The sequence below is a fragment of the Heloderma suspectum genome, chromosome 12 (assembly GCF_057233095.1).
Source record: "Heloderma suspectum isolate Gila_16-S chromosome 12, 16-S_ref, whole genome shotgun sequence".
Lineage (NCBI taxonomy): Eukaryota > Metazoa > Chordata > Lepidosauria > Squamata > Helodermatidae > Heloderma > Heloderma suspectum.
Genome location: NC_139469.1, coordinates 422,995 through 446,746, shown reverse-complemented (window position 1 = coordinate 446,746; position 23,752 = coordinate 422,995). Strand labels below are relative to the sequence as shown.

At 46.0% G+C, this 23,752-nt stretch overlaps 1 protein-coding gene across 7 annotated transcripts in view; it reads right to left on the bottom strand.

Moving 5' to 3' along the window:
- Window positions 1-23,752, bottom strand: part of CREBBP (CREB binding lysine acetyltransferase) — a 153,302-nt gene that overhangs the window by 107,827 nt on the left and 21,723 nt on the right. For all 7 annotated transcript variants that reach the window (XM_084817897.1, XM_084817900.1, XM_084817898.1 and 4 more), the window contains exon 3: window positions 19,381-19,557. In XM_084817897.1, the coding sequence (XP_084674023.1) occupies window positions 19,381-19,557 (177 nt within the window). The remainder of the gene's footprint in view (window positions 1-19,380; window positions 19,558-23,752) is intronic.

The window sequence follows — 23,752 nt, the reverse complement described above, 5'->3', positions numbered from 1 at the left end:
AGACTGGATCAAAAGTAGAACAGATGGACTAAATATTAAGAGAGGGGAGGGGACTGAGTACAAATGTAACACTTCTGAACATTTTGAAGCCAGGGGGAAAAAGGGTTTGTTTCCAGGGGTTTTCTGGAAAAACATGGGAATGTTGGGAAAAATGGAAAAATACAAATATCTATTTTTGTAGTACTCTTTACAGATCTAAAGTTACTTGGTTGCTTTACGGCAGCCTTTCCCAACCTGGTCCCCTCCAGATGTTTTGGACTTCAGCTCTTATCAGCCTAGGCAGCATGGCCAATGGTCAGGAATACTAGGAGTTGTAGTCCAAAACATCTGTAGGGCACCAGGTTTGGGAAGACTGCTGTAGGCACACAAAAAATATTATGCATAACTTGGTTTGCTCATAAAATTATCATTAAAATTAAAAACGCCAAAAAGTAAACTCAGTTACTAAATATGTAATTACTGTCTGAATAAATGATACTTTGAAATTTATTATATGAAACCATTTTTTTATAAGCAAACCAAATTATACATAATATCTTTTAGGTTCCTATTTTATGTCTGACCAGAGGGAACTTCAGCAGTCCCTGAAACATCTGAATCACCCTAGAAGCCAGAAGAAGGGAGAAGAACTGGAGGTAGTGGAAGACTGGTGTACAGTATCTGTTCCTGTTTGTAAGGAAGTTTAGGGAAATTCCTAAACCTGTTCCTGTTTGCAGGGTGGAGCTTAGTGAAATCTGATCTGAAGGAAAAGCTATTGAGATTTTATTTAGCTGGGAAAGATTCAGCTTAGGAATGGTAAGCAACCATATTTAATTTAAGAACCTTCAAGCCATCTAAAACTATTAATTGAAGAGTGGCATTTTATTCTTGTCTGTAAGTAATATCTGTTGATAAACATCTTATTTTTTGTTCTTTCTGAAAGGTTGCCTCTAAGGCTACTGAGACTCTTTCAGATAGAGAGGGTTTATTCTAGTGGCAGCAGTAGCTGAGGCACCTGGAATGGAACGGAACGGAATGGAACAGAAGGGTTTGAAGGAGCCTACAAGGCCATCGAGTCCAACCCCCTGCTCAATGCAGGAATCCAAGTCAGAGCATCCCTGACAGATGGCTGTCCAGCCTCATCTTGAACGCCTCCAGTGTGGGAGAGCCTACCACCTCCCTAGGTCATTGGTTCCATTGTCATATTGCTCTAACAGTCAGTAAGTTTTTCCTGATGTTCAGCTGGAATCGGGCTTCCTGTAACTTGAGCCCATTATTCCGTGTCCTGCACTCTGGGATGATCAAGAAGAGATCATAGAATCATAGAATCATAGAACAGTAGGGTTGGAAGGGGCCTACAAGGCCATTGAGTCGAACCCCCCACTCAATGCAGGAATCCAAGTCAGAGCATCCCCGACAAATGGCTGTCCAACCTCGCCCCGAAGGCCTCCAGTGTGGGAGAGCCCACCACCTCCCCAGGTAACTGGTTCCATTGTCGTATTGCTCTTACAGTCAGGAAGTTTTTCCTGATGTTCAGCCGGAATCGGGCTTCCTGTAACTTGAGCCCATTATTCCGTGTCCTGCACTCTGGGATGATCAAGAAGAGATCCTGGCCTTCTTCTCGGTGACAACCTTTCAAGTACTTGAACAGTGCTATCATATCTCCCCTCAGTCTTCTCTTCTCAAGGCTAAACACGCCCAGTTCTTTCAGTCTCTCTTCACAGGGCTTTGTTTCCAGTCCCCTGATCATCTTTGTTGCCCTCCTCTGAACTCTCTCCAGTTTGTCTGCATCCTTCTTAAAGTGTGGTGCCCAGAACTGGACATTTCCTTTTTTAAAAGCTCCCACCCATTCTCGTTAGCATCGCTTGCCATGGGACCTTACTGATCATTGTTCTGAGTTTATGAAAATCAGCTTTCCTAAAATCTAGGGTACGCATTTGACTACACTCGGGCTTTTGCTTCCCTTAGAACCAAGAACTCAAGTACAACATGGTCGCTTTCCCCCAGAGTTCCTGTAACTGCTACTTGATCCACTAAGTCATCTCTGTTGGTTAGGATCAAGTCAAGGATAGCCGATCCTCTAGTTCCTTCCTCTACTTTCTGTAGGACGAAGTTATCTGCCACACAAGTCAGGAATTTCCTGGAGGGGCCATGTTTTGCAGAATTTGTCTCTCAACAAATATCGGGGAAATTGAAGTCCCCCATTACTACTACATCATGTTTCCTTAAAACATTGGCTATTTGCTTTTCAAAAGTTTCATCCTTGTCTTCTCCTTGATTGGGTGGCCGGTAGTAGACTCCGACCACCAGGTTGCTTTTATTCTTTGCTCCATTTATTTCAACCCAGATGCTCTCGATGGGGCTACCAAGCTCCTCCTCCTGTATTTCTGTGCAGAGATATGTATTTTTCACATACAGTGCAACCCCACCTCCCTTTCTGTTTCTCCTGTTCTTTGTGAACAAGTTATATCCTTCAATTGCTGTATTCCAGTCACGAGAGTCATCCCACTAAGTCTCAGTTATACCTATCAGGTCATAATTTCCCTCCTGTATTAAGAGTTCAAGTTCGTTCTGTTTGTTTCCCATACTCTGGGCATTAGTATATAGAAATCGAAGACCATGTGCTTCATAGTCTGGCTTTCTTCCTACATGTGTCTGAAGACTATTGTTGGGCGCTATCAAAGCTGTTCTCTCCGTTGCAGTGTATGCGCCTACGTCCATTGTTACCCCCAACATTACATCTCCCTTCCCCGTAGGATTCAGTTTAAAGCCCTCCTGATGAAGTTCTTCATGATGTGGCCAAACACATTCTTCCCAGCCTTTGTGAGGTGCAACCCGTCCCTAGCCAACAGCCCATCTTCCAGGAAGTATAGCCCTTGGTCCGAGAATCCAAATCTCTCTCGTTGACACCACCTTTGTAGCCAGTCATTCACCCCGAGTATTTTTCGTTCCCTTTCTATCCCTCTTCTAACTACTGGAAGGATGGATGAGAAAACTATCTGGGCCCCAAAGTTCTTGAGTTTCCTTCCCAAAGCTTCAAAGTCTGACGTGATCTCTTCGTAGCTCCGCTTGGCAGTATCATTTGTTCCCACATGGATGAGAAGAAAGGGATACCTGTCGGTGGGCTTTATGAGTGCAGGCAACCTTTCAGTCACGTCTCTGATCTGTCCTCCCGGGAGACAACATACCTGGCGAGTCCACGGTTCTTCGCAACATACTTGGGTCTCGATCCCACGTAGCAAGGAGTCTCCCACTACTACCACTCTTCTCTTCTTCTTGTTGTAGGTCTGGGTTTCATCGCCTCTGTTTGACTGACCTTCAGCCTCTTGCTCACTCTCATGCAGGTTCCCCTGTGATTCTTCCTCTGCAGGCTGTCCTCCAGTCTCATCCGCAAGTACCTGGAATCGGTTCCACAGCTCCACTGCTTCCACTGGTGCAGAGTGGCGTCTAGTTCTTCTTCCCCTAACTGTCACCCTTTTCCAAGGAGTATCCTCTACTCCATTTTTCTTCACCTCAGCATTTCCCACTTCTGCCTCATCTTGCTGTTGCTCTTCAAGCTTCTGGTCTTCCCTTTGCTGCTGTAGTTCCACCATTCTGTCCAAGAACGCTTCGTGTTCTCTTATTCCCCGGAGGGTCGACAGTCGCCACTCCAGTCCACTTACTTTTTCTTCCAGCAGCGTGATCAACTTGCACTTGTTGCAGGTGTAGGCCATGTTGTTCTCAGGCAAGAAAACAAACACTGCACACACCTTGCAGGTCACCACCACTGGAGAGTCTTGTCCTTCCATAGCCTCTTTTCCCTTTTTGTGTCTATCTTTGAGATTGTTCTAGACTAGCCTGTGCCTGCTCCTCTACTCAGTAGAGGTTAAAAGCAGACTCCCACTGGTGTGAAAGTGTGTGTTACAAGACAAATAAATGGGAAAAAGTTAGTTAAAAAAATAAAATAAAAATAAAAGATCCTGGCCTTCCTCTCTGTGAAAACCTTTCAAGTACTTGAAGAGCGCTATCATATGTCCCCTCAGTATTCTCTTCTCAAGGCTCAACATGCCCAGTTCTTTCAGTCTCTCTTCATAGGGCTTTGTTTCCAGTCTCCTGATCATCTTCAGTGCCCTCCTCTGAACCCTCCGCAGCTTGTCTGCATCTTTCTTAAAGTATGGTGCCCAGAACTGGACACAGTACTCCAGATGAGGCCTCACCAGTGCTGAGTAGAGTGGAACTAGTACTTCCCGGGATTTGGAAGCTATGCTTCTATTAATGCAGCCCAAAAGAGCATTGGCCTTTTTTGTGGCCACATCACATTGTGGGCTCATATTCAGCTTGTGATCGACAGCAATTCCGAGATCCTTCTCGCTTGTAGTGTGGTTGAACCACGTATCCCCCATCTTGTAACTGTGCATTTGGTTTCTTTTTTCTAGGTGCAGAACTTGGCATTTATCCCTATTCAATGTCATTCTGTTGTTTTCTGCCCAGCGCTCCAGTCTATCCAGATCACTTTGAATTTTGTTTCTGTCTTCCAAGGTAATAGCTATCCCGCCCCATTTTGTGTCATCTGCAAATGTGATCAGCATCCCCTGCACCTCCTCCTCCAAGTCATTTATCAAAATGTTGAAGAGAACTGGGCCCAGAACTGAGCCCTGCGGTACCCCACTCGTGACCTCTCCCCAGTTTGAGAAGGTCCCATTGATAAGCACTCTTGGAGTCCAATTCTGTAGCCAACTGTGGATCCACCGGATTGTTGTTTCGTCTAGCCCACTTTGAGCGAGTTTGCTCATTAGGAGATCATGGGGCAATCTGTCGAAAGCTTTGCTGAAGTCGAGGTATATGATGTCTACAGCATTCCCACGGTCTACAAGGGAGGTGACTTGATCAAAAAACGAGATCGGATTCATCCTGCAGGACTTGTTTTTGACAAATCAATGTTGGCTTCGAGTAATCACGGCATTGTTTTCAAGGTGCTTCCAGGTGGATTGCTTTCTCATCTGCTCCAGAATTTTCCCAGGGATTGATGTCAGACTGACTGGTCTGTAGTTCCCAGGTTCCTCCTTTTTACCCTTTTTGAAGATAGGGACAACATTAGTCCTCCTCCAGTCAGCTGGCACTTCCCCTGTCCTCCATGATTTCTCAAAGAGAATAGACAGCGGTTCTGAGAGTTCTTCTGCCACTTCCTTTATTACTCTAGGATGCAGTTCATCTGGCCCTGGAGATTTGAACTCATTCAAAGTAATTAGGCATTCCTTGACCATATGCCTATCGATCTCAAGCTGCAATCCTGCCCCTTCAGCCTGTACCTCGCCTTTGCCAGGGTGTCATAGACCCTCTTTTGGGAGAAGACTGAGCCAAAGTAGGAATTGAGTATCTCTTCCTTTTCTTTGTCATCTGTTATTGTTTTGCCATCCTTATCTAATAGGTGAACAACCATTTCTTTCCTCCGCCTTTTACTATGCACGTAGCTGAAGAAAGCCTATTTGTTGTTTTTAGCATCCCTCGCTAACCTCAGCTCGTTCTCAGCTTTAGCCTTCCTGACGCCATCCCTGCACTTCTGTGCTACCTGCCTGTACTTTTCCTTTGTTACTTGGCCTTCTTTCCACTTCCTATATGTGTCCTTTTTTGTTTTCAGGTCATCCCTAAGTTTTTTGTGAAGCCAAATTCACAAAATTCACCAAATTCACTGGTGGGTGGCTGGAATGCCGCAATCACTGGGGAATTAGATCGGGTGGCTATGAAACGCCCTCTCCCCCTGAACAGGGCTCGGACTGCACCATGGTTCAATCCGCAGTTACGAGCTCTGAAACAGGAGGTGAGATGGCTAGAGCGCCGGTGGCGGAAGTCTCGCTCCAAAGACGATCAGACACGGGCTAGAGCTGTATCTTCAGCCTATCACGTGGCGGTGAAGGCAGCAAAAAAGGAATATTATGCTGCCTCCATCGCGTCTGCAGAGTCCTGCCCCAGGAGGCTGTTCCAAGTGGTCCGGAGCCTGGTCGGTCCTGTGGCTCCGGAACCACTGGAGCATTCTAAGGCCTCCTGTGAGGCTTTGGCAAGGCACTTTGCAGATATAATTGATCAGATTAGGTGTGTTACTCTGCACACTGTGGATACAGTTAGTGAGCAAGAGGCGGCCTGTGGCAAACCAGTTTTGTGGGATCGGTTCCAGCTTCTTCCTCCTGATGAAGTGGACAAGGTGCTTTCATCTCTAAGGCCGACCACCTGCTTACTTGATCCTTGCCCATCTTGGCTCATTATGAGCTGCAGAGAGAGACTGGGTGAGGGGATCAAGGCGGTGGTGAACGCCTCCCTTGAGGAGGGAGTGATGCCATCAGCCCTCAAGGAGGCAGTGATAAGACCGCTCTTAAAGAAGCCCTCCTTGGATCCTCAAGTTCTGAACAACTTTCGCCCAGTCTCAAATCTGCCATTTTTGGGCAAGGTGATTGAGCGGGTGGTGGCGGTGCAGTTGAAGGCACACTTGGAAGAAACTGATTATCTAGACCCATTTCAGTCGGGCTTCAGGCCTGGGCATGGGACAGAAACGGCCTTGGTCGCCTTGGTGGATGATATGATGAGGGCTCTGGATAGGGGTGAATGCTCCTTCCTTGTTCTCCTTGACCTCTCAGCGGCTTTTGCTACCGTTGACCACGGTATCCTCCTGGACCGCCTGGAGGGGTTGGGCACTGGAGACACTGTATTGCGGTGGTTCCAGTCCTTCCTCTCCGGCAGGTACCAGAGGGTAGCACTGGGAGAGGAGGTTTCGGACCCGTGGCCACTTACTTGTGGGATGCCACAGGGTTCCATCCTCTCCCCGATGCTATTTAACATCTATGTGAAGCCACTGGGGGCTATCATCAGGAGGTTTGGGGTGCAGTGTCATCAATATGCGGATGACACGCAGCTCTACCTCTCGTTCAAATCTTCACCAAGGTTGGCCATAGAATCCCTGTCCAAATGTCTGGAGACGGCGAGTGGCTGGATGGGGAGGAATAAGCTGAAGCTGAACCCTGACAAGACCGAGGTACTTTTGGTGGGAGACAAGAGGAGGCTGGGGGATGTTGACCTGGTGTTGAATGGGGTACGGCTACCCTTGAAAGACCAGGTCCGCAGCCTGGGGGTCATTTTGGACTCCCAGCTGTCCATGGAGGCTCAGGTGTCAGCTGTGAGCCGGACAGCGCTGTATCAACTCCATCTGATACGGCGACTGCGCCCCTTCCTTCCCGACCATCTGCTCCCATCGGTAGTACATGCCCTGGTCTCCTCTCGTTTAGACTACTGTAATGCGCTCTACGTGGGGTTACCCTTGAAGATGGTTCGGAAGCTGCAGCTGGTACAGAACGCGGCGGCTCGCCTGATTAAAGGCAGCCGCCGGCGAGATCACATCACTCCAGTGCTGAAGGAGTTGCACTGGTTACCAGTTGTTTTCCGGGCCAAATTCAAGGTGTTGGTTTTGACCTTTAAAACCCTATATGGTTCCGGCCCAGCCTATCTTAAGGAGCGCCTCAAGTAACACCAGACAGGCCGCTTAACAAGATCAGCCTCGGATGGCCTTCTCCCTGTCCCATCAGCCAGGACAGCTAGACTGGTGGGGACGAGGGAGAGGGCCTTTTCTGTGGTGGCCCCCACTCTGTGGAACTCCCTCCCTAGGGAACTCCGTCATGCCCCCTCTTTAATGAGCTTCCGTCGTGCATTAAAAACGTGGTTGTTCAGGCAGGCATTTGGGGTGGGTTAGGTTATTTTAAAAAAAATGTTTATGGTAAAATTTTATTGTTTTAAATTGTTTTATGGTGGGTTGTACATCGCCCAGAGTGGCTGGGTGACCAGTCAGATGGGCGATTAATAAATTTAATAAATAAATAAATAAATAAATAAAATTGGCTTCTTCTGTTGTCATCCACCTTTTCTTCTTGTTGGAATTGTTTGTAATTGTGCCTTGAGAATTTCCTCTTTTAAAAGCTCCCACCCATCTTGGACTCCTTTTCTCGTTAGCGTCGCTTGCCATGGGACCTTACTGATCATTGTTCTGAGTTAATGAAAATGAGCTTTCCTAAAATCCAGGGTACGCGTTTGACTACACTCGGCTTTTGCTTCCCTTAGAACCAAGAACTCAAGTGCAACGTGGTCGCTTTCCCCCAGAGTTCCTGAAACTGCTACTTGATCCACTAAGTCATCTCTGTTGGTTAGGATCAAGTCAAGGACAGCCGATCCTCTAGTTCCTTCCTGTACTTTCTGTAGGAGGAAGTGATCCGCCACACAAGTCAGGAATTTCCTGCAGGGGCCATGTTTTGCAGAATTTGTTTCCCAACAAGGATCGGGGAAATTGAAGGCCCCCATTACTACTACATCATGCTTCCTTGAAACACTGGCTATTTGCTTTTCAAAAGTTTCATCCTCGTCTTCTCCTTGATTGGGTGGCCGGTAGTAAGACCTCATTAGAGGTGAGGTCTAATTGGGCACTTTATTAAAAACTGTGGCAGTGACTTCCACAGACCCAAACTTCAAAGTTAATTAAAAAAACAATTGGTGGGATAACCCACATGGTGCTCCATCGTATCTGGTGGCTGTGGTGGGATAACCTACAATGTTTCTTTCACATATGGGTTTTAGATTAGAACTACATTAATTGACTGCTACAGCACCTAACCAGAACAAGCCGAAATCCCCCATGGCTTCAATATTCCAGAATTTTTACATCTCTAGTCTTCCTATAAAAATTTTATTACATAGTTTTTAGAAATCATTTTGGGGGGAGTACAGGCTGGGTAGCAATATATAAACACCGTGTCTTAAATATTTTATTCATCATTCTAAAAGAAAATATTTCATAATCCAAAGCTGTTCCATTTTGGGGGGGGGGGGGAAACAGCCGTTAGAAAAAGAACAATTCCCCTCACCGAAAATTTTCTGTTTTTTTTCTGGGCCTTCACATCTCTAGGACTGAGAGAGGGTCTAACCCCCCCCCCCCGCCCCCATGCTCTTGATTCACAGTAGTAGCGCAATACCTGTAACTATTTTTCTTTGGATAAACTATTGGTAATTCATAATCATAATTTCTTTAACATAAATGTTTGATATAGTGAATTCATAATTTTTGCCCAACAAAATGCACATGCTGTCATGGAAATTTCAACGTCACTAAAAGAGAATCGCATGGCTGATCCATAATGAAATTTGGCATTCTACGGATACAAACCACATGAGCCCTGCAAAAGGAATGGCAGATAGGTCCCCACATGAGCCCTGCAAAAGGAATGGCAGATAGGTCCCCACTTTTTGCCTCTCAAAAGTCATATCCAAGCTTTCTGCTCCACTAGGCCTCTTTCTTCATCATCTCTTATTATCCTCTCAAGGATAATACCTTGGTCATTTAGCTTAAACTCAGAGATTTCACTTCTGTGAGCTACAGCTAGTTTTTACTGCTATTAACAACACACACAAACCCCTCTAGCAATCTCTCTGTGGGCCAGTCCCTTCCCTCTTTTGTTTTAATGTTAGAAGCAGTCAAAATGAAGTAGCTTGTCTTATTCAAGCCAAGTTGAATATTTAGACCACAGAGAATTATGGTTATTGAGAAATATTCCCTTCCTAATGGTTATTTTTATCAGTTAAGCTGGGAGTGTAAAATCGTCTAAAATACCAGCCAAAATTACTACCCTATATGATAGGATAGGGGCTGTCATGATCCACTGATCTTTTGCCCTCAATTTCATAATGACTAAGGAAGTAATTTCATACTTTTGGAGAAAGTAGTACACACATTAATCAATCACTCAGTCGAATCACATCCTTTGCAAGGACTCTCAAACTTTTCACCAACAGTAAAAAACTTTCAGGGCTCCTAATTTCAAGTGATCAATTATTCAAAGGAACAAAACTAGGACAGTGATCTTCAAGTACTGCCAACGTGAAAATAAATGTGGCCGTTACAATGGCAACAGTTGTATGCTTGGAAATTGGGGACACCGTATTGCGGTGGTTCCGGTCCTTCCTCTCCGGCAGGTACCAGAGGGTAGCACTGGGAGAGGAGGTTTCGGACCCGTGGCCACTTACTTGTGGGGTGCCACAGGGTTCCATCCTCTCCCCGATGCTATTTAACATCTATGTGAAGCCGCTGGGGGCTAACATCAGGAGGTTTGGGGTGCAGTGTCATCAATATGCGGATGACACGCAGCTCTACCTCTCGTTTAAATCTTCACCAAGGTTGGCCGTAGAATCCCTGTCCAAGTGTCTGGAGACGGTGAGTGGCTGGATGGGGAGGAATAGGCTGAAGCTGAACCCTGACAAGACCGAGGTACTTTTGGTGGGAGACAAGAGGAGGCTGGGGGATGTTGACCTGGTGTTGAATGGGGTACGGCTACCCTTGAAAGACCAGGTCCGCAGCCTGGGGGTCATTTTGGACTCCCAGCTGTCCATGGAGGCTCAGGTGTCAGCTGTGAGCCGGACAGCGCTGTATCAACTCCATCTGATACGGCGGCTGCGCCCCTTCCTTCCCGACCATCTGCTCCCATCGGTAGTACATGCCCTGGTCTCCTCTCGTTTAGACTACTGTAATGCTCTCTACGTGGGGTTACCCTTGAAGACGGTTCGGAAACTGCAGCTGGTGCAGAACGCGGCAGCTCGCCTGATTAAAGGCAGCCGCCGGCGAGATCACATCACTCCAGTGCTGAAGGAGTTGCACTGGTTACCAGTTGTTTTCCGGGCCAAATTCAAGGTGTTGGTTTTGACCTTTAAAACCCTATATGGTTCCGGCCCAGTCTATCTTAAGGAGCGCCTCCAGCAGCACCAGACAGGCCGCTTAACAAGATCAGCCTCGGATGGCCTTCTCCCTCTCCCATCAGCCAGGACAGCTAGACTAGTGGGGACGAGGGAGAGGGCCTTTTCTGTGGTGGCCCCCACTCTGTGGAACTCCCTCCCTAGGGAACTCCGTCATGCCCCCTCTTTAATGAGCTTCCGTCATGTATTAAAAACGTTGTTGTTCAGGCAGGCATTTGGGGTGGGTTAGGGTATTTTAGAAAATGTTTTTAATGTAGAATTTTATTGTTTTAAACTGTTTTTATTGTATGTTGTACATCGCCCAGAGTGGCTGGGTGACCAGCCAGATGGGCGATTAATAAATTTAATAATAAATAAATAAATAAATAAAATTAGAAGTATCAGAGGCAGTATGCCTATGTACACCAGTTGCTGGGGAACATGGGTAGGACGGTACTGTTGCACTTGTGTCCTGCTTGTGGGTTCCCAGTTGACAGCTGGTTGACCATGGTGTGAACAGAACGCTGGACTAGCTGGACCCTTGGTCTGATTGAGCACGGCTCTTCTTATGTTCTAGAAATTCAACCTATGTAACACAAATGAGCTGGTTTGCACGACATGGTGGATTATTTAGCTGTGGTGCATGTGGCCATCATTTTGAATATGCAATCCCCAATCACAGCGATCAGAGGTTGCGGCTTGTTGTGTGAACAATCATGGGTTATTTGAGTGTTAAAACAACCCTTGCATAATCCTACTACTAACAAAGGTTTGTTTAACCCTCGAATAACCCACAAGGGCCAGGTTCACATGATATGCCGCAAGCTCCAATCGGGGCATGCGTATTCAAAACAGCAGCCACACACACCCAGCACGCACTGCAGTTCTTCATGGATTAAATAACCCATGATGAGCCTGCCATATTGTGCGAACCAGGTTACTACCCCCCCGTGCCAACTACATTTTCACTCTACACTTTTACAAAGTAACACACAGCAATTATTAAAGCAAAACCTATTCAGATGAGAGGCAATATCCACTCTTGAGAGGCATGCAGAATTATACACTTACCAGGTTCCGTATATTTTGGAATCTCAGCGACCTAACCTAAATTTCTTGGTTCAATAATCTCATTCATCTAACCTGATTTGTTAAATCCCATTTTACAAAATCTCAGCAATGTAGATTTACTTAACTTATCCAATCTAAAAAATAAGCTGGAGGTATATGAACTCAAGAAATAAACACAGATCAAATTTGCATTGTTATTATGTATTTCTATCATGCCATCAGCGTTTATGGTGCTTTACAGAATACAAAATGTCAGGTCCCTGCCCTGAGGAGATTACAAGCTAAAATCCATCAGAGGGGAAACAATGGGGTGGAGGGTGAGCTTGATAAACAGGGAACAAATATGCCATTATCACATTTACATGTGCTCAGGCTTGGTTATAGGCTTAGTTGTAGGAGGACGTGGGAATTAGGATGTTGAGCAAAAGGCTTCATGGAAAAGATGGGTTTTGAGGAGGGATCAGAAGAAAGTCAGAGAGGTGAAATCACGCGAGTGTTCCAGAAGGCAGTTCCAGCATATGGGACAGCAAGTCAGAAATGGTGGAGCCTTCTGAGGGAGCAGGAGGCCTTCGGGCAGCAGAGGGTAGTCAAGCTGGAGAAGCGAAGATCCCAGGCAGAGATGAATCAGGATATAAGAGCAAAAACCATAGGAATTTAAGAAGAGACCACAGTGGGACAATGGAAAACCAGAGAGAAGATTGCAGTACTATAGGCAAGAGATGACCAGGGCACAAGCCAGAATTTTTGCTAAAATGACAGAAAGAAATGGCCGTATTTCTGCAATGACATAAAGCATGGGTGGGAAACCTTTTCTCTGTTGTGGTCCTTTGTACATAATCAGTCCAGGGCCACATGTCCATGATGGGCAAGGACAGAGCCAAAAGTGGGTGCACCACCCTCTTTCTCTTTCTGCAACCTCCTTTTCTCTTTCTGTCATTCCCTTTTCTCTCTCTTTCTTTCTTCCCAGCCTGCAGGCTACCAGGGAACAGAGTGCTCTTGTCAGAGGTGTAAACTGATCACACACAGAGGGATTTGGGAATTAGGCTGAGAGCCACAGATTGCCCACCCTGTCATAAAAGGAGAAGAAACACAACTTAACAACAGCCTGAAGATGCAGAAAAAAGGGAAGAGGAGACAAAAATAAAAGGCTATATGCCTACTCAACAAGGTGGGTAATAACTTTGACAATGGATGAGGAAAGCGTAAGTGGGGAAGAGGGTTGGGTGGAAAAATTAGAAGCTCAGTTCTTGGACATACTGTGTTTGAGATTATGACAAAGATTCCAAACAGAAATATCAGAGACAACTGGAGATGTAGGATTGGAGTAAGGGGAAGAGTTCAGGGGTACATAGGGTGTCGTTTGTGTATGGGTGGTACTGAAACCAATGGGGTTTGATGACGTCACTCAGGGCCAAGAGATGAGCAGATGGCCAACAACATATCCCTGAGGGACCGCAAGAAAGAGATGGAAAGCACTGGAAGAGCTTCCACCTATGGACACATTGAAAAACTATTAGAGAAATAGGTAAGAGAGCCACCAGATAAGGACAGAATGATGGAAACCAAAGAGACAAGAATGAGGACTGAATAAAGCCTTTTAGATTTTGCATTGAGAAAGTCATCAGTTATTCTTGTGAGGGCAGCTTTAGTGAAGTGCAGGAGGTGGAAACCAGATTGGAGGGTGAAGAGAGGGGAGTTGAGGAGAGAAAGTCGAGACAGCAGGAGTAGGCGGCATGTTCCAGGAGTTTGGAGGCAAAGGGTGGAAGTGAAATGGGCCAGTAATTAGAGAGGGAAGATGAATCAAGTGAGGATTTTTGAGAATATGTGAAATAGTGGCATGTTTGAAGGTAGTATTTAAATTGACAAAGTCCCTCAACAAAGACTTCTGAGCAAACTTAGCAGTCATGGAATGAGTGAACAGGACCTCTTATGGATCAATAACAGGTTAAAGAACAGAAAGCAGACAGGAGGAATAAATGGTAAATTCTCCCAAATGGAGGGAAGTAAACAGTGGGATCCCACAGGGATCTGTATTAGGACCAATGCTTTTCAACCTGTTCATAAATGATCTGGAATTAGGCGTGAGCAGTGAGGGTCCAAGTTTGCGGATGTCACCAAATTATTTTGGGTGGTTGAAACAAAAAGGGATTGTGAAGAGCTCAAAAAGGATCTCTCCAAACGGGGAGAATGGGCATCCAAATGGCAAATGCGATTCAATGAAAGCAAGTGTGAAGTATAAAGCTGGAGCAAGAAGCTGCTCCAGCTGGTTCAGGGGCTATACAAGCAAGCAAGCTCCCAGAGAGAGAGTGATCTGAGTGAGCAACCAGGGAGAGCAAAGAGGAGTTCAGCAGGGGAGGTCAAGGGGGAGGCCCTAACAATTTTTTTAAAATTGCTCTTTCTTGTAACACACACTTCCATACCAGTGGGACTCTGTTGTTAACCTCCAGTGAAGAGACAACAAAGCACAGGCTATCCCAGTACAATCAGAAAGCTAGAAACATAAAGGGAATTGAGACTACGGAAGGAAAAGACTTTCCAGTCATGGTGACCTGCAAGGTCTGTGCAATGTTTATTTTCTTGCCTGAGATCAACTTGCCTAAATGTGCAACAAACGCAAGTTGATTACGCTGTTGGAAGAAAAAGTAATTGGGACTGGAGCGGCAAGTGTCAACCCACCAGGGAATAAGAGAAGACGAAGAGTTCGTAGACAGAACGGTTAAAATACAGCAGGAAAGCTAAGTACAGAAGTTAGAAGAGGAACAGCAAGCTGAGGCAGAAAAAGAAAATGCTGAGGTGAGGAAAAATGAAGTAGAGGACACTCCTTGGAAAAGGGTGACAGGAGCAAAAGAACTAGAAGCCATTCTGCAACAGTGGAACTATGCCATTCCATTGTACTTTTTCAGGTAGTTGAGGATGAAACTCGAGGACAGCCTGCAGAGGAAGAATTACAGGGGACCCCACATGATCAGGTAGAGGCAATGAAACCAAGGCCTACAACAACAACAAGAGAAGAGTAGTAGTTGTGGGAGACTCCTTGCTGCATGGGATCGAAACCCAAATATGTCGCGAAGACCCATAGACTCGCCAGGTATGCTGTCTCCTAGGAGGACGGATTAGAGACGTTTAGAGACATTACTCTGAATGAGTTCAAATCTCCAGGAGCAGATGAACTGCATCCTAGAGTAATAAAGGAACTGACAGAAGAATGTGGCTTCACAAAAAGCTTAGAGATGACCTGAAAACAAAAAACAACACATACAGGAAGTAGAAGGAAGGCCAGGTTACAAAGGAAGAGTACAGGCAGGTAGCACAGAATTGCAGGGATGGCGTCAGGAAGGCTAAAGCTGAGATCGAGCCGAGGTTAGCAAGGGATGCTAAAAGCAACAAAAACGCTTTCTTCAGATATGTGCATAGTAAAAGACATAGTAAAAATACATTATGTGAATGTGGAGAAACCCAAGACCCAGCGCATTTGATGGTGTGTCAGTTACTGCCGGAGTCTCGTACTGTTGACGATCTACAGCAAGCTTATGACAAAGCTGTGGCGGTGGCTACATTTTGGCAGAGCAAAGTTTGATCTGGACACGAAATAAATAAATAAAGGACAGAGGAAAGAAACAGTGGTTCAACTATTAAATAAGGATGGCAAAATGATAACAGATGACAAAGAAAAGCCAGAAGTGCTCAAATCCTTCTTTGGCTCAGTCTTCTCCCAAAAGAGGCTCTATGACCCCCTGGCAAAGGCGAAGTACAGGCTGAAGGGGCAGGATTGCAGCTTCAGATCGATAGGCATATGGTCAAGGAACACCTCATTACTTTGAATGAGTTCAAATCTCCAGGGCCAGATGAATTGTACCCTAGAGTAATAAAGGAACTGGCAGAAGAACTCTCAGAACCACTGTCTATTATCTTCCAGAAATCATGGAGGACAGGTGAAGTGCCAGATGACTGGAGGAGGGCTAACATTGTCCCTATCTTCAAAAAGGAGGAACCTGGGAACTACAGAGCAGTCAGTCTGACATCAATCCCTGGGAAAATTCTGGAGCAGATGATTAAGCAATCCATTTGTAAGCACCTTGAAAACAATGCAGTGATTACTCAAAGCCAACATGGATTTGTCAAGAATAAGTCCTGCCAGACGAATCTGATCTCACTTTCTGATCAGGTGACCTCCCTTGTGGACTATGGGAATGCTGTGGACATACCTCGACTTCAGCAAAGCTTTCGACAAAGTGCCCCATGATATCCTGATGAGCAAACTAGCTCAAAGTGGGCTAGACGAAACAACGATCCGGTGGATCCACAGTTGGCTACAGAACTGGACTCAGAGAGTGCTCCTCAATGGGATCTTCTCAAACTGGGGAGAGGTAATGAGTGGGGTACCGCAGGACTCAGTCCTGGGCCCAGTGCTCTTCAATATTTTTATTAATGACTTGGATGAAGAGGTGCAGGGAATGCTTATCAAATCTGCAGATGACACAAAATTGGGTGGGATAGCTAAAACCTTGGAAGACAGAAACAAAAATCAAAGAGATCTTGACAGACTGGAGCACTAGGCTGAAAACAAGAGAATGAAATTTAATAGGGATAAATGCCAAGTTCTGCACCCAGGAAAAAGAAACCAAATGCACAGTTACAAGATGGGAGATACTTGGCTCAACAATACCACAAGTGAGAAGGATCTTGGAATTGCTGTAGATTACAAGATGAATAGCAGCCAACAATGTGATGTGGCTGCAAACAAGGCAAATGCTCTTTTGGGCTGCATTAATAGAAGCTTAGCCTCCAAATCCCGGGAAGTACTACTTCCCCTCTACTCAGCACTGGTTAGGCCTCATCTGGAGTAGTGTGTCCAGTTCTGGGCACCACACTTAAAGAAGGATGCAGACAAGCTGCAGAGGGTTCAGAGGAGGGCACTGAAAATGATCAGGAGACTGGAAACATAGCCCTATGAGGAGAGACTGAAAGAACTGGGCATGTTTAGCCTTGAGAAGACTGAGGGGAGACATGATAGCACTCTGCAAGTACTTGAAAGGTTGTCACAGAAAGGAAGGGCAGGACCTCCTCTCGATCATCCCAGAGTGCAGGACACAGAATCATGGGCTCAACTTACAGGAAGCCAGATTCCAGCTGAACATCAGGAAAAATCTCCTGACTATTAGAGCAATACAACAATGGAACCAATTACCTAGGGAGGTGGTGAGCTCTTGCACCCTGGAGGCACTGAAGATGAAGCCGGACAGCAATCTGTCAGAGATTTTTTGACTTGGATCCCTGCACTGAGCAGGGGGTTAGACTTGATGGTCTTGTAGGCCCAACTCTACTATTCTATGATTCTATGATGCACACTGGGGCAAAAAATCCCAATTTCAAGTATAACCTGATGGGATCTGAGCTAGCAGTGACCAACCAAGAAAGAGATCTTGGTGTTGTGGTATACAGCTCAATGAAAATGTCAACCTAGTGTATGGCTGCTGTAAAAAAGGCAAACTCCATAATTAGAAAAGGAACTGAGAATAAAACTGCCAATATCATACTGCCCCTATACAAATCTATGGTGTGACCTCACTTGGAATACTGTGTACAGTTCTGCTCACGACACCTAAAAATGGTATTGTAGACCTGGAAAAAGTGCAAAAAAGGGCAACTAAAATGATCAAGGGGCTGGAGTCACTCCCCTATGAGGGAAGGTTACAACAGCTGGGCTTGTTTAACTTGGAAAAAAGGGGAGTAAGGGGAGACATGACAGAGGTATACAAAATTATGCATGATGTGAAGAATATGAATAGGGAGACTTTTTTCTCCCCCTTTCAAAATACTAGAACCCGGGGTCATCCTATGAAGCTGATTGGTGGGCGATTCACGACAGATAGAAGGAAGTACTTCTTCATACAGCACATAGTTAAACAATGGAATTCGCTACAAGAGGTAGTGATGGCCACCAACTTGGAAGGCTTTAAAAGGGGGTTAGACAAATTCCTGGAGGAGAAGTCTATCAATGGCTACTAGGCTTGAGGGCTATGTGCTACCTCCAGCACCAGAAGTGATATGCCTATGTACACTGGTTGCTGGGGAACATGGGTGGGAGGGTGCTGTTGCACTCACGTCCTGCTTGTGGTTTCCTGGTTGACAGCTGGTTGGCCACTGTGTGAAGAGCATGCTGGGCTAGATGGACCCTGGTTTGATCCAGCATGGCTCTTCTTATGTTCCTAGTAGGGAAAGAACCAGGATAGAGAAAGAGAGGTTGAAACCTGAGGGGAGAAGATCAAGGGGACATGTGAAGATGGTAGACCAGGGCAGTCAACTCAGCAAGCAAGAAAGCGGGGGGGGGGGGGAGGAAAGATTAGAGGGAGATATCCGAGGGACAACTGGTAGATGAGGAGGAAAGAAAGGAAGACAGATAAGACTCAAAAGTTTTGATCGCTGGTTCTAATTTGCACTTTTGGGCAATAATCTGAGATTTCCAAATCCTGATTAGTCTTTCACTGTCAGCTAACTCAATGGTTTCAGAAGCAAAAAAAGGGTTTGTGCTCCTCAAAATACAAGCACATCAAGCTCTCCGACATGTTCCAGAAAGTAGCTTCCTTCCTTGGCATGCATACTGTAGAGATTCTATGCACTGTAGGTTTGAAAAAAGTCCAATTCTCCTTCATTTATAACTTGGTAAGTGGTTAAGACGCTGAACTGCAGACCGGAAGGTCAGCAGGACAGCAGTTCGAGACCCAAGTGCTGCGAGACGGAGTGAGCTCCCATCTTCAGTCCCAGCTTCTGCCAACCTAGCAGTTCGAAAGCAAGAAATTGCAAGTAGATAAATAGGTACCGCTTCATCGGGAAAGGTAACAGCGTTCCATGCACCTCGGTGTTCAGTCATGCCAGCCACATGACCACGGAAGCATCTTCGGACAGTGCTGGCTCTTCAGCTTAGAAATGGAGATGAGCACCACACCCTAGAGTCGGACACGACTGGTTGGGGACACCTTTTTTTAAGTGTCTCACAGTCCATTTTTTTGGAGCATAAAGGTGACACAGAAATTAAATTTTGTCCTTAGAATCATAGAATCATAGGGTTGGAAGGGGTCTACGAGACCATCGAGTCCAACCCCCTGCTCAGTGCAGGAAGCCTGATTCCCATGCAGTCTCCCATCCAAGTACTAACCAGGGCTGACCCTGCTTAGCTTCCGAGATCAGACAAGATCGGGTGCATCCAGCCCTTTGCTCAGATGAGTTAGCTTCCTCAATTTCCCCCAAAGTTACTAATAAATGTATCCCAGAGGCAAAATCCATCAGAACTGTTCCTTCAAAATTTCTGAAATGAATTTTGCACAAGCATGATAGCCCATCTGTCTCTTAGCAGGCAGCCTGGATAAGATGGAGATGGTCCAGAGTATCATATAGACTCACGTGCCTGAGCAAAGCCATTTAGGGTACATCCTTCTACATATTCCATTCTGATCATATAAGAGATCTAATATCATTTCAACTGAATACAAGAAACCCTTCCAGAGAAATTCCCTTTTTACCAACTTGGAAAGTTTGTGTCAATGGAAAACGCACAAGAACTACAGAGAAAGTTCAAGTGAGCTATAGTCAACTCACCATATTTGGCACACTGGTAACGGAAACACTCTTGATGTCTGAAGGAAAGGGTGACAAGCTATTTGCCATGCCTGGCTTATTTGGTAATGGAGGGTTGACGCCTGCTGCTCCCATCTGCTGCCCTCCAGTTTGACTAAATGGCTGCCCGAAGGGACTTGGGTTACTGGACATTCCCATCTGGAATGAAAGCAAGATTATGACTGTTAGTGTCTTGCATTCAACTAAATGCAGGTACAAACAGGAAGGAAGGTTAGCTAATTTTCTGAGTCACAGATAAAGATGTACAGTTGGCTGAATTCATAATCTATTCCTAGCTTAAGAGTTAGGTTTGTTACCCGTGTGCATGGTTTTTGTTGTAACCAGCCACCTACCATCTTCAAATCTTTCTTTTCAAGAAATACTGCGCATCACTGTAGGAGTGAGATTTGCCACTTTCAAACTGCACCTTTTAAGATGGCACAAGTATGAATAGGATTTAAACCTCCACCCAAATAGTTTGGGATGCAACCGAGTAAAGAACAACTCAGTTTCTCCAACTCACTGGTGAGATGCTCCTAAGAGTTGGTGATTCACACCAATACCCAAACCAGCTGTCCACAGCTCTTGTGACTAGATAGGTGCCCGCTACTGCCCCACATTTTTGTGGCCATGTCAATTTTGAAGTACTGTACATGCTAGCAAAGAACTTCAGAATGACAGTTGCACATCGTAAAAGTTTTATGGATGTTTTGATTGAGATGAACTTTGCTGTCACAGTAACGTATTTCATATTTATGCCCTAATAACTATTATTTATTTAAAGTATTTATATACTGCCTTCCTGAAAACCAAGGTGGTATAGAACCGTAAAAAAAGAAAAGAAAAATGACATAATAAACCATTACAATGCTAACATACAAAATAAAATATTAAAAAGAGCTTTTAAAACCCACTAAAACAATTTTAAAAGGTAAGTGCCTTTGTTAACAAACAAAGAAGCAATTGGAACAGGAGAAACTCTGGCTCATCATGAGGCGCAAGAGGTCAATCTCAGCTTGTTCACCCTCATCCAACTCATTATCGAGCCTAGGTAACATTCAAGGGTATCAGCTGCTCTTTGTTGCTCTTCCAACAAAGAGCAACACAGCTGGGGTATATTGGTGGTACCTCACTTCAATCTCCCAATGACCTCTGTGAGAGGTTAAATGTAGATACTAATAGGGTACAAGACAGAACCCTGTGAGATACCATAGGCCATGGGAGGCCAACCTCTGGCCCAGAGGCCCAATTCGGCCTGTGCAGGGTTGAGCACCCTTTGTGGGCCCCAGCCCCTACCCTCCTGAAGCCCCCTGGAGAGAGGAATCCCCATGTTCTCCCCCATTGGAGATAATAAAGGGATTCTCCTGTGCATCACTCATCCTCCATCAGAGACAGAGTGCTGCAAAGGGGAATTCCTTTGTTATCAGATTAGAGATAAGCTGGGGATTCCCCCACATCACATCCCTTCCTGCACAATTCCAACTCTTCTTTCCACCCTGATTGGGAGGAAAGCAGGGTGGGAAGCAGCCACTCGATTCCCACCCTTCAGGACACAAAGGAGGCGCTCAACCAGCACTTGAAGGAGCCAACTCCTGCAAGCACCGGCTGAGTCGCTTTCCATGCAGAGAGAGACTCGGAGCTCTGTGCCTTTGCCTGCATGGAAAAAGAAGTGGGTGGCGCAGTGCTGATGATGTCACAGGAGGCTGCAGGGCCCCACCCCTTTGATATTATCCAGGCTTCTGGGCTTGGTCCAGGGAACAATATGGCCTCCAGACCAAGAGAAGTTGCCCCCACCCCCCTGTGCCATAGGACAACAGCCGTGGTGCTGAAAAATTGTCCCCTAGCACCAGCTTTTGGACATGACCTGACAGGATGCACCAGAATCACTGGCAATTGTTCCAAGGCCCACCCACTCGAGACGGTGCAGAAGGATACCATGGCTGATAGTATTTAAATGTGCTGAGAAGTCCAAGAGAACCAATAGAGCTGCACTTCCCCCAAACAGTTCCTGTCATAGTTCATCCACCAAGGCAATCAAAGCAATTTGTCCCATACACAGAACCGCTGGAGCATTCTAAACCCTCCTGTGAGGCCTTGGCAAGGCACTTTGCAGATAAAATTGATCAGATTAGGAGTGTGATTCCGTGCGCTGTGGATACAGTTAGTGAGCAAGAGGCGGTCTGTGGCAAACCAGTTTTGTGGGATCGGTTCCAGCTTCTTCCTTCTGATGAGGTGGACAAGGCCGACCACCTACTTACTTGATCCTTGCCCAACTTGGCTCATTATGAGCTGCAGAGAGAGGCTGGGTGAGGGGATCAGGGCGGTGGTGAACTTGAGGAGGGAGTGATGCCATCAGCCCTCAAGGAGGCAGTGATAAGACTGCTTTTAAAAAAGCCCTCCTTGGATCCCCAAGTCCTAAACAACTTTCGCCCAGTCTTGAACATGCCATTTTTGGGCAAGGTGATTGAGCAGGTGGTGGCGATGCAGTTGAACGCACACTTGGAAGAAGCTGATTATCTAGATCCATTTCAGTCGGGCTTCAGGCCTGGGCATGGGACAGAAACGGCCTTGGTCGCCTTGGTGGATGATATGAGGAAGGCTCTGGATAGGGACGAATGCTCCTTCCTTGTTCTCCTTGACCTCTCAGCGGCTTTTGATACCGTTGACCATGGTATTCTCCTGGACCGCCTGGAGGGGTTGGTCATTGGAGACACTGTATTATGGTGGTTCCAGTCCTTCCTCTCCGGCAGGTACCAGAGGGTAGCACTGGGAGAGGAGGTTTCGGACCCGTGGCCACTTACTTGTGGGATGCCACAGGGTTCCATCCTCTCCCCGATGCTATTTAACATCTATGTGAAGCCACTGGGGGCTATCATCAGGAGGTTTGGGGTGCAGTGTCATCAATATGCAGATGACACGCAGCTCTACCTCTCATTCAAATCTTCACCAAGGTTGGCCACAGAGTCCCTGTCCAAATGTCGGAGACAGTGAGTGGCTGGATGGAGAGGAATAAGCTGAACCCTGACAAGACCGAGGTACTTTCGGTGGGAGACGAGAGGAGGTTGGGGGATGGTGACCTGTTGTTGAATGGGATACGGCTACCCTTGAAAGACCAGGTCTGCAGCTTGGGGGTCATCTTAGACTCCCAGCTGTCCATGGAGGCTCAGGTGTCAGCTGTGAGCCGGACAGCGCTGTATCAACTCTATCTGATACGGCGGCTGCGCCCCTACCTTCCCATCTGCTCCCATCAGTAGTACATGCCCTGGTCTCCTTTCGTTTAGACTACTGTAATGCGCTCTACGTGGGGTTACCCTTGAAGATGGTTCAGAAGCTGCAGCTGATACAGAATGCGGCGGCTCACCTGATTAAAGGCAGCCGCCGGCGAGATCATATCACTCCAGTGCTGAAGGAGCTGCACTGGTTACCAGTTGTTTTCCAGGCCAAATTCAAGGTGTTGGTTTTGACCTTTAAAACCCTATATGGTTCCGGCCCAGCCTATCTCAAGGAGCACCTCCAGCAACACCAGATAGGCCGCTCAACAAGATCAGCCTCGGATGGCCTTCTCTCTGTCCCATCAGCCAGGACAGCTAGGCTGGTGAGGATGAGGGAGAGGGTCTTCTCTGTGGTGGCCCCCACTCTGTGGAACTCTCTCCCTAGGGAACTCCGCCATGCCCCCTCTTTAATGAGCTTCTGCCACGCACTAAAACCGTAGTTGTTCAGGCAGGCATTTGGGTAATTTTAGAAATGTGATATTTTAATGTTGAATTTTATTGTTTTGAACGGTTTTTAATGTTGTCCATCACCCAGAGTGGCTGGGTGACCAACCAGATGGGTGATTAATAAATTTAATAAATAATAATAATATCCTAAAAGGCTGATTGAAATGGGTCCAGATAACCAGATGTGCCTGGAGTTTTGAGGCCACCACCTTCTTGATCACCTTGGCCAAAATTGGTATGTTTGAGATTGGCCTATAATTTCCCAAGCCTTCTGGGTCAAGGGAAGGTTTCTTTAATAAAGATCTTATTACTGCTTCCTTTAAACAAGGAGGAACAAGCCCTCACACAAGAAGGTATTAACCACTTTTCTTAACTATGGGGTCAATCTTGCCTTGGCCAATTTAACTGGCCAAGAAAGGCAATTGTCAAGTAAGCAGGTGGTACCCTTCAACCCCCAGACACCCTGTCCACATTCTCAAGATCTACAAGCAGAAAATGTATGTATTATTCATTTTAAAGATTTATAACAAATCACAACAAATAATAAAATTAGAATTAACCATTAAAACCAGATAACACCATATACACAATGGAACCCAATAAAGTCCTCCCAAGCATAGGTCAAGATAAATAAT